Below are 14,862 nucleotides of genomic sequence, written 5' to 3'. Positions count from 1 at the left end.
TATGATTATCCGCCTGAGCTTACACATCAAGTATCTAAATCAATGTCAATGCAGTTTAATAGAATAAGCATCACAGCCGAGGCCAACTTTTGGATCAGGCTATGAATTTCTCTTAGGTTGAGGAACACTCAAGTAGTTTTAAAGGGCTTGTCCTGGTCCGTGTCAATGCAATAAGAGACAGCACTGTTTCTGGGAGGAATAAAAAGATCCCTTTTTCTCATCCCGGACGAGCCCCCAAGCTCCTCATTGTTTATAATAAAATGTATAAGTATCGTATTTTTCGCCCCATAAGACACTTTTTTTTTTTTCCCCATGGAAGTGCTCATTAGTACTGGAGGACTGGGATGCGGTGAAGGCTCTGTACTCGCCGCTTCCTGGTCCTCTGCTGTCGGCTGCGCACAGCGTGACGGCGCTCTGTGACCTCACACTGTGCACCCCGGTTCACAGCACAGCCGGCGGTAGGTTGAAGAGGATCGTGGGTGGTGAGCGGCGGTGGCCGGGAGCAGGGAAGGTAAGTAGTTTATTTTATAAAGCATGAGGCTGCTGGGGGCTGATCAGAGTCAATGGGGTTATATGGAGACTGATGAGAGGCACTGGGGGCTCTTATCCAAGGTCTGATTGGGGGTCATTCACATTGTGGTCTGATTGGGGCTGTCACCTGAGGGCTGATTAACATTGGTCTGAACTGAGGTCTAATAAAAAAAAAAATCTCATTGTCCTCCTCTAAAACCTAGGTGCGTCTTATGGGCCAGTGTGCCTTTTTGGGGTGAAAAATACAGTAACTTTTTTTTTTTTTGCGCCCCTCTTTCCATTAGTACTCGTACACATGGATCTTTCTCAACAAGTTCTTACTAATATGGTTCATCCAATCACAAGAATAATAAATATCCTGAATAAATAATTTATAAAAACAATAGATATAATTGAATGCATCCAAACGGGTTTAGTCTACTTTCACACTGGCGTTTTGGCTTTCCGTTTGTGAGATCCGTTCAGGGCTCTCACACTCGGTCCAAAACGGATCAGTTTTGCCCTAATGCATTCTGAATGGAAAAGGATCCGCTCAGAATGATGCATCAGTTTGCCTCCATTCCGCTCTGGAGGCTGCCTGAGCCAAACGGATCCATCCTGACACACAATGTAAGTCAACGGGGACGGATCCGTTTCCTCTGTCAAAATCTGACACAATAGACAACGGATCCGTCCCCCATTGACTTTGAATGGTGTTCAAGACGGATCCGTCATGGCTATAGAAGACATAATACAACTGGATCCGTTCTTGACGAATGCATGCGGTTGTATTATGGTAACGGAGGCGTTTTTGCAGATCCAGGACGGATCCGCAAATAAAAGCGAGTGTGAAAGTAGCCTTAGCCGTATAGGATAGCACCCTGCTTTTTCTTGATGGCTGTCCTTGTTGCAGATGTACACTTGTTGAGAATTTCATGCGGTCTGGGTCGCTGAGGAACCCGAGGGGTAATTCCAGAGACATGAGGCTTTGGGGTGCTTTCCATGGCTGGAGTTTCTATACTTATCTTCCTCGGACGTGGTATGGGCGGCTCTTTTATGGCTACTGGGTGGTCGGAGGCAAGAGGTGGATCTCTGATGACTTCTTCTGCCTTAGGTTTCAGCTCTGCTCCAGCGCTTGGAATCGCCGCCCCGACTTTTTGCCTTGGTAGTAATGCAGTAGGAGGGTGTTGGAAGCCATATTGTGTATTCACAGAAAGACCACTCATTGACCTGGATTTTCTTCGGTCCAGCTTGTCTTTAGAAGCTTGTTTAGCATCATTAAAATGATTGTCCTTCCTCCAAGATTCTTCTGGTCTGCTTATCTCCAAGGTACTGCTGGCTTTGAAGAGGTTTTCCATAGAGGAGGATTTTCCCTGCTTCATCATGTTTTCAAGCTGGTGACAGTGTCGGTAGGGTTTCAAGTACATCGCTGGAACGTACCCAGATTTTCCATTAGTACCTGTTGAGAAAGACGAGTATAGGAATGTTAAAAGGGAAATCGGGCATTCTATGTGTAATGCAGGAGTGTTCCAGGTCCTCCAGAGGGAGACAACTCTGAATCCTCCTTCACATGTCAGTGATTGTGAGCCGAAACCCGGAGTGGAGCCTCCACGGGGATAAGGGAAAGATTTGCTCCTGTTCTGTGTTTAGAGCCATACCTGGTTTTGGCTCACAATCACTGATGGAAATCTCTAACCAAAACACTGCCATGTGAGTGGAGCATAAGGCCTCTTTCACACGGGCGTTGTGGGAACACACGATTTTTCCACGCGAGTGCAAAACATTGTAATGTGTTTTGCACTCGCGTGAGAAAAATAACATGGTTATAAGGGAAAATAATAGCATTCTGAATACAGAATGCATAGTAAAATAGCGCTGGAGGGGTTACAAAAAATAATTTAACTCACCTTAATTCACTTGATCGCGCGGTCGGCATTTCTTCTGTCTTCATCTTAGGCTACTTTCACACTAGCGTTCGGGTTTCCGTTCGTGAGCTCCGTTTGAAGGAGCTCACGAGCGGACCCGAACGCAGCCGTCCAGCCCTGATGCAGTCTGAATGGAGGCGGATCCGCTCAGACTGCATCAGTCTGGCGGCGTTCAGCCTCCGCTCCGCTCGCCTCCGCACGGACAGGCGGACAGCTGAACGCTGCTTGCAGCGTTCGGGTGTCCGCCTGGCCGTTCGGAGGCGTGCGGATCCGTCCAGACTTTCAATGTAAGTCAATGGGGACGGATCCGTTTGAAGATGCCACAATGTGGCTCAATCTTCAGGCGGATCCGTCCCCCATTGACTTTACATTGAAAGTCTGGACGGATCCGTACTAGGCTATTTTCACACTTAGCTTTTTTTTGCTAAAATAATGCAGACGGATCCGTACTGAACGGAGCCTCCGTCTGCATTATTATGATCGGATCCGATCGAACGCTAGCCGAACGCTAGTGTGAAAGTAGCCTTAGCTGTGTGCAGGAACAGGACCTGTGTTGACATCACTCCGGTCATCACATGGTCCATCACCATGGTAAAAGATCATGTGATGACCGGAGTGACGTCACCACAGGTCCTATTCCTGCACACAGCACAGAAGGAGATGCCGGCTGCGTGATCAAGTGGATTAAGGTGAGTTACATTTTTATTTCATTTTTTTTAACCCCTCCAGCGCTATTTTACTATTCATTTTGTATTCGGAATGCTATTATTTTCCCTTATAACCATGTTGTAAGGGAAAATAATAATGATCGGGTCCCCATCCCGATCGTCTCCTAGCAACCGTGCGTGAAAATCGCACCGCATCCGCACTTGCTTGCGATTTTCACGCAACCCCATTCATTTCTATGGGGCCTGCGTTACGTGAAAAACGCTGAATATAGAGCATGCTGCGATTTTCACGCAACGCACAAGTGATGCGTGAAAATCACCGCTCATGTGAACAGCCCCATAGAAATGAATGTGTCGGGATTTAGTGCGGGTGCAATGCGTTCAACTCGCACATCGCATCCGTGCGGAATACTCGCCCGTGTGAAAGGGGCCTAAGTAACTCCTAAATCACTCCACTAAACCTATATTATAGGAACACTGTATCTGCACTGAATTTATTAATACCAAACTTAATGTCTTACCTGATCAGCCACCATCCATTGTTTGACTTCTCTATGACTTCTACTAGGACTCCTCTGGAGAAGGACAACTCATCGCAGCTCATAGCTTCATAAGATGATGTCGCATAGTAACGGACTCCTGGATAAAGAAAGTGATGAGTGGTCATCGTGTGATAATATCAGTAAGCATTTTACCAGCTTGGGGTAGAAAACAGAAGAGGGTGGTTATAAATTATATATATTCAGATATTAGTGGAATACCACAAGGGTCAGCATTGGAGGAGTCACTGGTACTAGTGTGGTACCACAAGGGTCAGTATATGAGGGGTCACTGGTACCACAGGCGTCAGTATTGGAGGGTCCCTGTTACTAGTGTGGTACCACAAGGGTCAGCATTGGAGGAGTCACTGGTACTAGTGTGGTACAAACAAGGGTCAGTATGTGAGGGGTCACTGGTAACACAGGCGTCAGTATTGGAGGGGTCCCTGTTACTAGTGTGGTACCACAAGGGTCAGCATTGGAAGAGTCACTGGTACTAGTGTGGTACCACAAGGGTCAGTATATGAGGGGTCACTGGTACCACAGGCGTCAGTATTGGAGGGGCCCCTGTTACTAGTGTGGTACCACAAGGGTCAGCATTGGAGGAGTCACTGGTACTAGTGTGGTACAAACAAGGGTCAGTATATGAGGGGTCATTGGTAACACAGGCGTCAGTATTGGAGGGGTCCCTGTTACTAGTGTGGTACCACAAGGGTCAGCATTGGAAGAGTCTCCGTTTTTTTTTGTTTGTAATCAGATTCATTTTTATTGAAAGAAGATTTGTATACAACAAGGATTCAGTCATTCTATACATCAATTTCCCAGAAACATAGTGGTACCAGCACCTTAATAAAGTCAAATCATCTTAGTATAAGTTATGTAGACAGAAACTTGATGCTATTATAGGTACAGGTTACATTAATAACAACATACCAACTCCGATCCCCACCCTTGACCATGCAGAGAGATAATTGTACCTTCTCATTAGTCATAAATCAGATAGGGCGTGACAATAAAAAATAATACTAGTGTATGTATGCGATCTTCCTTAACTTAATAAGTTAAGATAGGTGACCCAGTAGGGATAGTTGCCCTCTCATGCAATCTCTTGTTAATGCTAATGAAGCCAAATTCACGGTTTCCAGCCAACCCTGCCATATTGAACATTTCCTTTTGACATATACCTCCCTTTCAAAGTGCAAAACTGTAATTCAGCCCATTTATATATTCTTGTCTATTTGGGTGGATTCTCCAATGTTTAGCGATTAAAACTCTCGCTTGGAATGACCTCCTGTGAATGCACAGAGACGTTTTGTCGTCTATTCCTGGGGAATTCAGTATACGCAACACACAGACTCTGGGATCATTGGGTCATCTTATCTGGGTCGTTACAGCTATAATTTCTCATATCTCTTCCCAATATTTTCCCAGGAAGAGTCACTGTTACTAGTGGGGTACCATAACATTGTAGTATCAAATTCTATTGTGCCACCTAGTGGTAGAAACAATTCTCAGAAAAAAAAAAAAAGTTTCCATAAATGAGGTTCACAATGTTCCTGTTTCAGGATACATCTGTATACGGGGTGCAAAGCTTACCTTCGTCATCTGATTCTGTATCCGAATCTATGTCTTGTTTCTCCTCTACTGTCTTTAGGAAAGGAGCTGGAAACCAGGCTAATCTCTTCTCCTCGTTCTCCACCAGCCACCACCCTAGCATGTACAGTAAAAAGCGTAAATATATATATTCCATTGACACACAATGGGGGGGGGGTCATTTATTATGACCCCCTTTACCAGCTTCTGCCCCATTTTCCAACTATTTAAAATTCTGTGCACCTACATGGAGGCGCACACAGTGTTTTTACGCCGCCTTTGACACTGGGAAGTGTTGGATCCGGCCTGGAAAATTGACATTTCGGGTGACTTTTCACACAGCAGATTTTGTGGCTAAAAATTCCACGACTGAAAATCAGTTCCATTTATTTGGAGGGGGGGTGCAAGTACATGGATTTCTGCAAGCCCCATTAAGGGTATTTTCACACTAGCGTTTTTCTTTTCCGGCATTGAGTTCCGTCCTAGGGGCTCAATACTGGAAAAGAACTGATCAGTTTTATCCTAATGCATTCTGAATGGAGAGAAATCCGTTCAGGATGCATCAGGATGTCTTCAGTTCAGTCACTGAACGGCGTTTTGGACGGAGGAAATTCCTGTATTATCTCTGTCCAAAATTCCAGATCAGTTGAAATGTATTAGTGCCGGATCCGGCATTAAAAATACCGCAATGCCAGATCTGTCCCATGCACAGACCGTTAAAAATGTGAAAAAATATATAACGGATCCGTTTCTCCGGATGACGTACGGAGAGACGGAACCTCATCCGGATCGTCTACAAATGCTGTCCGTTTGCATGCAGATTGCCTGATCTGGCAGGCAGTTTTCGGCGAACGGAACTGCTTGCTGGATCACTCTGCCGCAAGTGTGAAAGCAGCCTAAGGTGAATGGAACTGATTTTCAGTCGCAGGAATTTTCTGCCACACAATCTGCCACCCTTACACCAGCTTCTTGTCAGGGGCTGGTGCAGATTTCAATCTAAGCGCACGGACTGGCAGAGGAGGCGTTCAATTTAAGACCAGGCCTGCGTCTGCTCAGAATTAAGTGCATCCTCCGGCGGCGCAGGGCCCTGGGTGTCTTGCTATGACCTCGCGTGTACTAGAAGGTAACATCTCACCTGAACTCTCCTTGATCAGCACTCCCAGCTTTTCATTGCGCTTGACTTTGAAGGGCCGGTTCTTGGTGTCCTTGGTCTCGTAGTCTTCGATACAAGAGTACATTTGGGACACAATGGGTTCACAGACTGGTGGTTGCGGTAGTTGTTTTGGCTGCTCGCTTTTCTGCAGTTCTCTTACTTCGGATGGCATTATCACCATGCTGTAACCAGATAGACATGTTACATTTCATTTACTTAGTATTTTATATCTTGTCTTTTTATATTCCTTCTTAAAGAGTTGTCCACCAATTTTATGACTTCTCAGAGTGGCAGGACCCGCGTTGGTGATCGTACTTACCTGATCCCCCAGCGCTGGGTTCTGGCCTCTTGTAAACTTCCTGTTTGAGGCTTCTGCAGCCAATCGCTGGTGGCATCGGTGACCTGCTCCCCTTGCGTCATGACAGATAGGGGTCACTTCTGCAGCCAGCAGTAGGCCGCAGTTGCGACAAACAGGAATTTTACATCCACAAAGCTAAGAGAAACAAAATAGGTTAAGGGAGCGATCAGGTAAGTATGATCACCAAAAACGCTGTTCTGAGAGGTCTTAAAATCGGTGGACAACCTCTTTAAAGGGATTTTCTGCTTTGGGCTATCCATTTTTGTTAGAAAGGAACCACAATGATGAGTTTAGATCCAGAGCAATCAACTATAATCTGCAGGGGAACCCAGCAGCAAGTGTTCAGTTTCTCTGCAGCACCTCCGCAGGTGAAATAGAGTATTGCATGGTGCTCAGAGAGATCAGTGTGCTTTCTATATAATGAATGGACATACCCAATCCTCCATGGTATTAGACGCTCCTTGTAGCCACTGCGCTCTAGCTAAAAGGGTTTTCATGTACTTGGATATTGATGATAGGACAGAGATGGCTAACATCCGGCACTCCAGCTGTGGTGAAACTACGACTCCCAGCATGCTCCATTCATTTCTACAGAGTTATGAGAACAGCCAAGTAAGTGTGCATCTTGGGAGTTGTAGTTTTACCACAGCTGGAAGTGCCGGAGGTTAGTGGGTGCGGAGTGTCGGACCCCAACCGATCTGATATTTATGGCCCATCCTGAGGATAGGTCATCAATATGTAAGTACCAGAAAAACCCTTTAATAGATGAGGTTCCTGCATAGGGGACCCTCAACCATGAGGATGGTGTTTTGTGTCCATAAGAGGTCTCCATGATTGTCTCTAACACATCTGAGAAGACATGATGATGTCATCAGAGTATCAGCTTTGTGATGGAAGCAGACAGACCTGTTTTCGGGGAAGGTGGCATTGAGGTCACTGTTGGTGGGCGTGAAAAACATCATCACTACGTTGCATTGCGAGAGTTTGTTGTCGGTTTTCAAAAGTTCCTGGGAAAATTTCTCCAGTAACATCAGCCTTTCTATAAATCGACTGCTTCTCCTGTTCTTCCTGAAGATCGGCACATCTATAGGGTGGAGGAAGAAATTCAAGACGTGAGTCATGGGAGTGGCTGGGACATAGTTTTGGAAAACTGGTCTGTCATCTCATGAGGAAACACATGACTGCGCCTAATATTTACTAGAGAGATAATTATTTGCCCATGTGACACACCCCACACAATTAAGCAAACATATATAATTAAGGACGAGGTGAAAGGTTGTAATTGATTTCAATGAAACCGTCCATAGAGGGGGCCCAGGTGGTTGCTATGGGACCCTAGGAGAAAGGTGCCCAAACTTGGATGGCAAGACCCTGTGTGGTATACGCCTCAACATGACGATCTGTATGGCAATCAAACATGGCTGTGGGAATTGGCCACTTGGCCCTTCTGTTCAAATGGCTGTATGTTTTCCCCTCATTTCATGGAGCCATGGCGCCCCTCTAGGCACTGGCATTTTTCAATCGATCTCTGGTATGATGAAGCGGCCATTACCTCTTAGTTTGGGGATCATATTCTCTGATTTTCGGAGTAACCCGGATTCCAACGGGAATTTTTTTCTTAATTGTCGCTATAAACAAAGAATAAAATAAATTATTTGATTTAATTTATTATTATACACCACTTTTATCGTCATGGTGCACGTGGCTCAAAGACATTTAATCAAGTCATAAATTTTCTGATATCGCCATTTTGCAAGATTTTATGACTCCCCTCAGCCCCTTTCAGGCACTTCGGTAGAAGAGTCTAAAAAATGTGGTGCCTGCTATGCACTTCATTTTTGCCACAAATTCTGCATATTTCACTTCGTAAATACGTTAAAATTAAAAATCTTCAAATCCTTTCTATATAAACTGAAGATAACACTATAGGAAGATTATCAAAACCAATGCAGGGGAGAAGGGAAGCAGCTGTCCATGACAACCAACTAACCAATCAGGTCGCTGCTTTCATTCTTCAAATGGCCTGTGAAAAATAACAGCTGATAGCTGATTGGTTGCTATGCGCAAGTGCTCCCCTGTTTGCTTGCTCTGTCGACTTCAGCACTGTTGCCTATAGCAACCAATCAGAATCCAGCTTTTATTTTGTGACCTGCATTGGGAAAATGAAAGCTGGACTCTGATTGGTTTCTATGGCCAGCAAGGCCTAATAGATCTAAGATAGGACATGGTAGTTGTGTCCTGAAAGAAGGGGAGACATTTTCGAGGTTCTCTGTCATGATGACAAGTTTAATATTATTAAGCTAAGCCAAGGGAACATATGGGCAGCTGCCATTCTGTTTTTTCTTTTTTTTTTCTAACCACAGAAAGACGGCACATTTATCAATGATGTCATAGGTTCATGAAATAAATACTATTTATCAAAACTGAGGCAAAGGAAAACTGGCTTAGTTGCCCATAGCAACCAATCAGATTGATTCTTTCATTTTCCAAAGGAGCTCTGAAAAATAAAAGGCTAAATCTGATTGGTTGCTATGAGCAACTAAGCCAATTTTTTTGGGGACCAGTATTGATAAATATCCCCCTATGTGTGAACGGGACCTAAAACTATACATGAAAAACACAAATTTAAAACATTATATGACTAAAATGGTGGACAGGTCACATGGTAAGAAGTGTGATTCAATCACGTGACCTCATATCATGGGACTATGTGACAAGTGCCATGGCCTCGCCTGAATACAAGAACATTAATTGCGCAACCGTGTCATCATTCCCTATGTAAATAATTGTCTAGAGGTAATTGCAGAGGCAGAACATACGCCTCACGCGATGGTCGAGACAAAATGCCTCAAAAATAATTTTTTCATCGTTACTTACGTGCATCTTTTTGAACTCTTCAAACGTCCGGTAGATGACTATGTCATTGTGGTCGGACCACAGAATTGATATCATGTTAATCTGGTAAAATAGAATAAAAAAATAAGTACATAAGTCAGGTGGGGCCCTTTTCAAATTTTGCATATGGGCCACAATAGACTAAAGTTACATCTCTGACTGTCACAAGGACCCCAAGAGTTGTCCAGTTGAAAATTAGTTCATATAGTTACTCATGTCTGTGTTATCCCAAGTATAATTACCACTTGAACCCCTCCAGCAAAAAAAATAAAATGGGGACTGTATTTCGACTGTATAAAAGTATAAAACATTATAAAAACATTCAAATGGAGCCACCACCACCCACACAAAGAGAAACTAGTGCCCATCTGCACTTATTCTGGTTTTCATGATCCTTGGGCTGACTTTCTAACCTTATTTTTTTTAATGTTGTACACCCTGTAGACAGGGGAGCTGTCTCTGCTCCTACCGGGACTGGGCCCCGTTACTCCATAGCAATGACATAATTGGACTCTCCCTATAATATAATAGATGGGGGACCCTCTGTCAGGATCCTCATCTCTTGGCCAGAGTGGAGAACCATTATAACGAGTGTCTCTCACTCTGGAGGACCTGTCCCATATTACAACCCATTGATTTGAATAAACATTGTGCAGTGCTTCCTTTACCCTCTGGAGGCACCTGCAGGAAAATTGAACACTCACTACCAGGTTCTCCCACAGATTAGCAGGGGGACATTTTGTGATCAGCTTATTGTCAATAGGCCCTTCTAACAAGTAGGGGTTGTCCAAGGAGAAGAATCAATTTTAAGTAGGAACTTTTTTGAACTTCCGAGTCTTCAATGGTCATAATTACATTAATGAAACAAAAAAAGTACACAAATCTACAGACAACAAGAATGCTATGGACATCCAGAAGAAGACAAAAATAAAAGCCCTCTGAGGTGGTTGCGCAATGGGTCCTCAACTGGAAAGAGACCTTCTTGACCCCAAATGCTCCATTCAGAATAACTCCCTGGATCTACTACTATAAATAGTAGCTTCAACCAAAATACAGCGGTACGCTACCTTTCGTTTCCCATGCTGAAGAACGCCAACAGCTTTGGCTTCCAACGGATGGCGCCCGACTGTAGTCTCCTGAGGCATCTTGAAAACAAACTTGTGAAGACAGTGACAGCTGCTCTTTATAATAATCTGACAACACCTGGCATTAATAACCCCGCCAATCAGAAGTCACTGACTAAAAATAGAAATTCCTGGCTTTGGAGGAAGTAAAGGATTCAACCTTCAGGCAGTTGGGTAATTCCCTTTCTTCATAATCATGTGAATTTCTTCAAGAGTGGAGAATACTGCAAAGACAGGTCACCGATGTCATTTATCGAGTGATATAATAAGAAAGAAATGTATCCTGTAATGTTGGGGCGAGAGCTTGTAACTCTCCGAATGTTAAAGGGATTGTTAGGGTACTTTCACACTAGCGTTATTCTTTTCCAGCACTGAGTTCCGTCCTTGGGGCTCAATACCGGAAAACAACTGATCGGTTATATCCTAATGCATTCTGAATGGAGAGCAATCCGTTCAGGATGCATCAGGATGTCTTCAGTTCAGTCTTTTTGACTTTTCAATGCATTTGTCAGACGGATCAGGATCCTGATCCGTCTGACAAATGCCATCAGTTTGTATACCTTTTGACGGATCCGGCAGGCAGTTCCGGCGATGGAAGTGTGAAAGTACCCTTAGATTGGGGCTACCAAATCATCTTTAAATTCAAACCAGGGATCTTTTTTAGCCCTAAGGTTGAAAGGAAAACAACCCACTGAGAAAGTATCCCTCAGACAGAACTGAGCCGAATATGGTGCAATAATACTGGTAAGGCATCTGTCACACTAGCGTTTTTACTGGATCTGGCAGGGTTCAGCAAACACGCTTCCGTTACTGATAATACAATCCGTTATGAACGGATCCGGTTGTATTATCTTTAACATAGCCAAGACGGATCCGTCATTACCTCCATTGAAAGTCCGCGGGGGACGGATGCTTTTTCTATTGTGTCAGAGAAAACGGATCCGTCTCCATTGACTTGCATTGTGGGTCATGACGGATAAGTTTTGCTCCGCATCCCAGGACGGAAAGCAAACCGCAGCATGGTGCGGTTTGCTCTCCGGTATGGGAACGCAACTAAACAGAACGGAATACATTTTGGAGCACTCCGGTCTGTTCAGCTCAGTTTTGTCCCCATTGACAATGAATGGGGACAAAACTGAAACTTTTTTTTCCGGTATTGAGCCCCTATGACGGATCTCCATACCGGAAAACTAAAACGCTAGTGTGAAAGTAAATAGTAATAAATGGACATGGTGCTCTTGACTCACCCAGTCAAAAAATAAAATGAAACAAATTTCTAATGATCATGACAGGCACTCGTTATCTGAGACCACCCAGAGATCGTTGGCAAAGGGTTAACATTTATTAGCACATAACACTAGGTTACATTTCAGGCTCCTGATGAGGCATCAGTAATGATGTGGAAACGCGTTGAGCCATGGATACAAATGGACATGTAGCCTTAGGAGAGTGGCGAGGGCAAACTGTTAGGCCTCTTTCACACAACCGTATGGCTTTTTCAGTGTTTTGCGGTTCGTTTTTCACGGATCCGTTGTTCCGTTGTGTTTCCGTTTCTGTTCCGTTTTTCCGTATGGCATATACAGTAATTACATAGAAAAAATTGGGCTGGGCATAACATTTTCAATAGATGATTTGCGGCCAATAATAGGACATGTTTTATCTTTCAACGGAACGGAAATACGGAAAGGGCATGCATACGGAGTACATTCCATATTTTTTTTGCAAAACCATTGAAATTAATGGTTCCGTATATGGAACACAAAAAAACGCCCTGTAAACGGGAAAAAAAAACGGCTGTGTGAAAGAGGGCTTACATTTTAGGCTACTTTCACACTCGCGTTTTGGCTTTCCGTTCGTGAAATCCGTTCAGGGCTCTCACACGCGGTCCAAAACGGATCAGTTTTGCCCTAATGCATTCTGAATGGATAAGGATCAGTCTGCCTCTGATCCGTCACCATTCCGCTCTGGAGGCTGCCTGCAGCGTTTTGCTATCCGCTTGACGAAACTGAGCCAATCGAGTCCGTCCTGATACACAATGTAAGTCAATGGGGACGGATCCGTTTTCTCTGACACAACCTGGCACAATAGAAAACGGATCCGCCCTCCATTGACTTTCAATAGAGTTCATGACGGATCCGTCTTGGCTATGTTACAGATAATACAAACGGATCCGTTCATGATGGATGCATGCGGTTGTATTATTTCAACGGAAGCGTTTTTGCAGATCCATGACGGATCCGCAAAAACCGCGAGTGTGAAAGTAGCCTAAACAGCAACATTTCCTTGTGGGGCTGCTGTGGTTAATTAGCAGAGTGGATAATAGCCGAATGCTCTTATTATGAATGAGAGGGAATAGAGGGCGATTTATCAACAGCAGTCCCCACTGAAATGGTTTGTATTTTGTTAGCGGGTTGGGACGTCTGAATAGTTGTCCTCGCGTTAGCTACTTTCACGCTAGCCATCTGAGACCACCCAGAGATAGCTAGCAAAGGGCTACTTGAGAAACCTTGTCGCGGTGTCCGGGCTCAGACATGTCCTACACCGTAGGACATGTTGGCTAATCTCTCAATTTTAAAATCAGTTTGAGGGTTTAGTAAGACCGCAGAGTGCACCTGTCTTTGCTATTATTTTGTTATATTGTTATATTAATTATCACATCCACATAATTGCTACCTTGTGTGGGATGTCTATTGTGGTACTTGTGGTTCGCTGCGGGCATCCTCCACTGTATGCATTTTTGCTGGGGATCGTCATTAGCAACGGGCCACAAGTGCAGTATTTGCTCCCCTATATATATGCACGACTGCATGTGGGTTTGAGCACCTCCTGCTAATACCACACCATTCTTTTCAGTTTGTATATATAGAGATTCCTGGGAGGTGTATAAACTCCAATTTAAATGTGCCTGTTTTCCATCTACAGGCCACAATTAGGTGCACCTGTGAGGCCTGGGCCATATCAGCCAGTCTTGAGTGGGACTCGCAGACTCCTCCCTCCTCCCATTGCAAGCATGGCTACATGCTGGAGGTAACTGGTGAGTTGTTTGTGAGTCGGCCTCATGCTCCTGTAATTTGCCCACTGGCTCCTGGTATTGCCCATACGCAGGGCCGGCCTTTGGGGTGTGCGGGCTGTGCGGCCGCACAGGGCGCCATAGCAACAGGGGCGCCGGGCGGCCGACAGCCCGCAATGTAATATGGGCAGGCGAGGCGGCACTTATGTTTTCCCACGGGGCGGGCGGGCCCCCGCCCCCTCCATCTCCCCCTCCCCTGTGTTCAGCAGGGGGCGCACGTTGCGGTTTAAAAAAAAAAAACTTCGGGCGGCTGGCGGCGCCCCTCATTCTGCGCCGCCTGAGTGGCTGAGCCTGCCTGCGCCTGCTGTGTGCTGTTAGTGTAGCGTGGCCGAGCTCTGTTCGATCCGCGGTACAGGAGCTTTTGTTTCCTGTACCCGGCCGGACTGACAGGAAGTGCTCACTTAGTGTGCACTTCCTGTCAGTCCGGCCGGGTACAGGAAACAAATGCTCCTGTACCGCGGATCGAACAGAGCTCGGCCACGCTACACTAGAGGTGGAAATGAGAGTGATGGGGGGGGGGGGAGAAATAATGAGAGTGATGGGGGGGGGGGAGAAATAATGAGAGTGATGGGGGGGGGGGGAGAAATAATGAGAGTGATGGGGGGGGGGGGGGGAGAAATAATGAGAGTGATGGGGGGGGGGAGAAATAATGAGAGTGATGGGGGGGGGGGAGAAATAATGAGAGTGATGGGGGGGGAGAAATAATGAGAGTGATGGGGGGGGAGAAATAATGAGAGTGATGGGGGGGGGAGAAATAATGAGAGTGATGGGGGGGGGAGAAATAATGAGAGTGATGGGGGGGGGGGAGAAATAATGAGAGTGATGGGGGGGGGGGGAGAAATAATGAGAGTGATGGGGGGGGGGGAGAAATAATGAGTGATGGGGGGGGGGAGAAATAATGAGAGTGATGGGGGGGGAGAAATAATGAGAGTGATGGGGGGGGGAAATAATGAGAGTGATGGGGGGGGAGAAATAATGAGAGTGATGGGGGGGGGGAGAAATAATGAGAGTGATGGGGGGGGGAGAA

At 45.3% G+C, this 14,862-nt stretch overlaps 1 protein-coding gene across 1 annotated transcript; it reads right to left on the bottom strand.

Moving 5' to 3' along the window:
* Window positions 1–1,253: 1,253 nt before the first annotated feature.
* LOC122945158 (NADPH oxidase organizer 1-like) lies at window positions 1,254–10,793 on the bottom strand. The gene is made up of 8 exons (XM_044304073.1): window positions 10,709–10,793; window positions 9,624–9,704; window positions 8,299–8,374; window positions 7,653–7,830; window positions 6,371–6,570; window positions 5,239–5,352; window positions 3,622–3,742; window positions 1,254–1,965 (listed from the first exon to the last, which is right to left on the bottom strand). The coding sequence occupies exons 1-8, from the start codon at window positions 10,784–10,786 to the stop codon at window positions 1,371–1,373; spliced, it is 1,443 nt and encodes a 480-aa protein (XP_044160008.1). The 5' UTR covers window positions 10,787–10,793; the 3' UTR covers window positions 1,254–1,370.
* Between the last annotated feature and the right edge of the window lie 4,069 nt (window positions 10,794–14,862).

Source organism: Bufo gargarizans, chromosome 8, assembly GCF_014858855.1.
Source record: "Bufo gargarizans isolate SCDJY-AF-19 chromosome 8, ASM1485885v1, whole genome shotgun sequence".
In the NCBI taxonomy this organism is placed as follows: Eukaryota; Metazoa; Chordata; class Amphibia; order Anura; family Bufonidae; genus Bufo; species Bufo gargarizans.
The sequence above is the reverse complement of the archived record's forward strand: the minus strand, read 5'-3'. Positions and strand labels throughout refer to the sequence as shown.

Coding starts and splice junctions, on each gene's coding strand:
- LOC122945158 (XM_044304073.1), bottom strand. CDS start 10,786: ATGCCTCAGGAGACTACAGTCGGGCGCCATCCGTTGGAAGCCAAAGCT. Junction 9,705..10,708: donor TTCAGCATGGGAAACGAAAG/GTAGCGTACCGC, acceptor CTATTTTACCAG/ATTAACATGATATCAATTCT. Junction 1,966..3,621: donor GGATGGTGGCTGATCAGGTA/AGACATTAAGTT, acceptor CTCAACAGGTAC/TAATGGAAAATCTGGGTACG.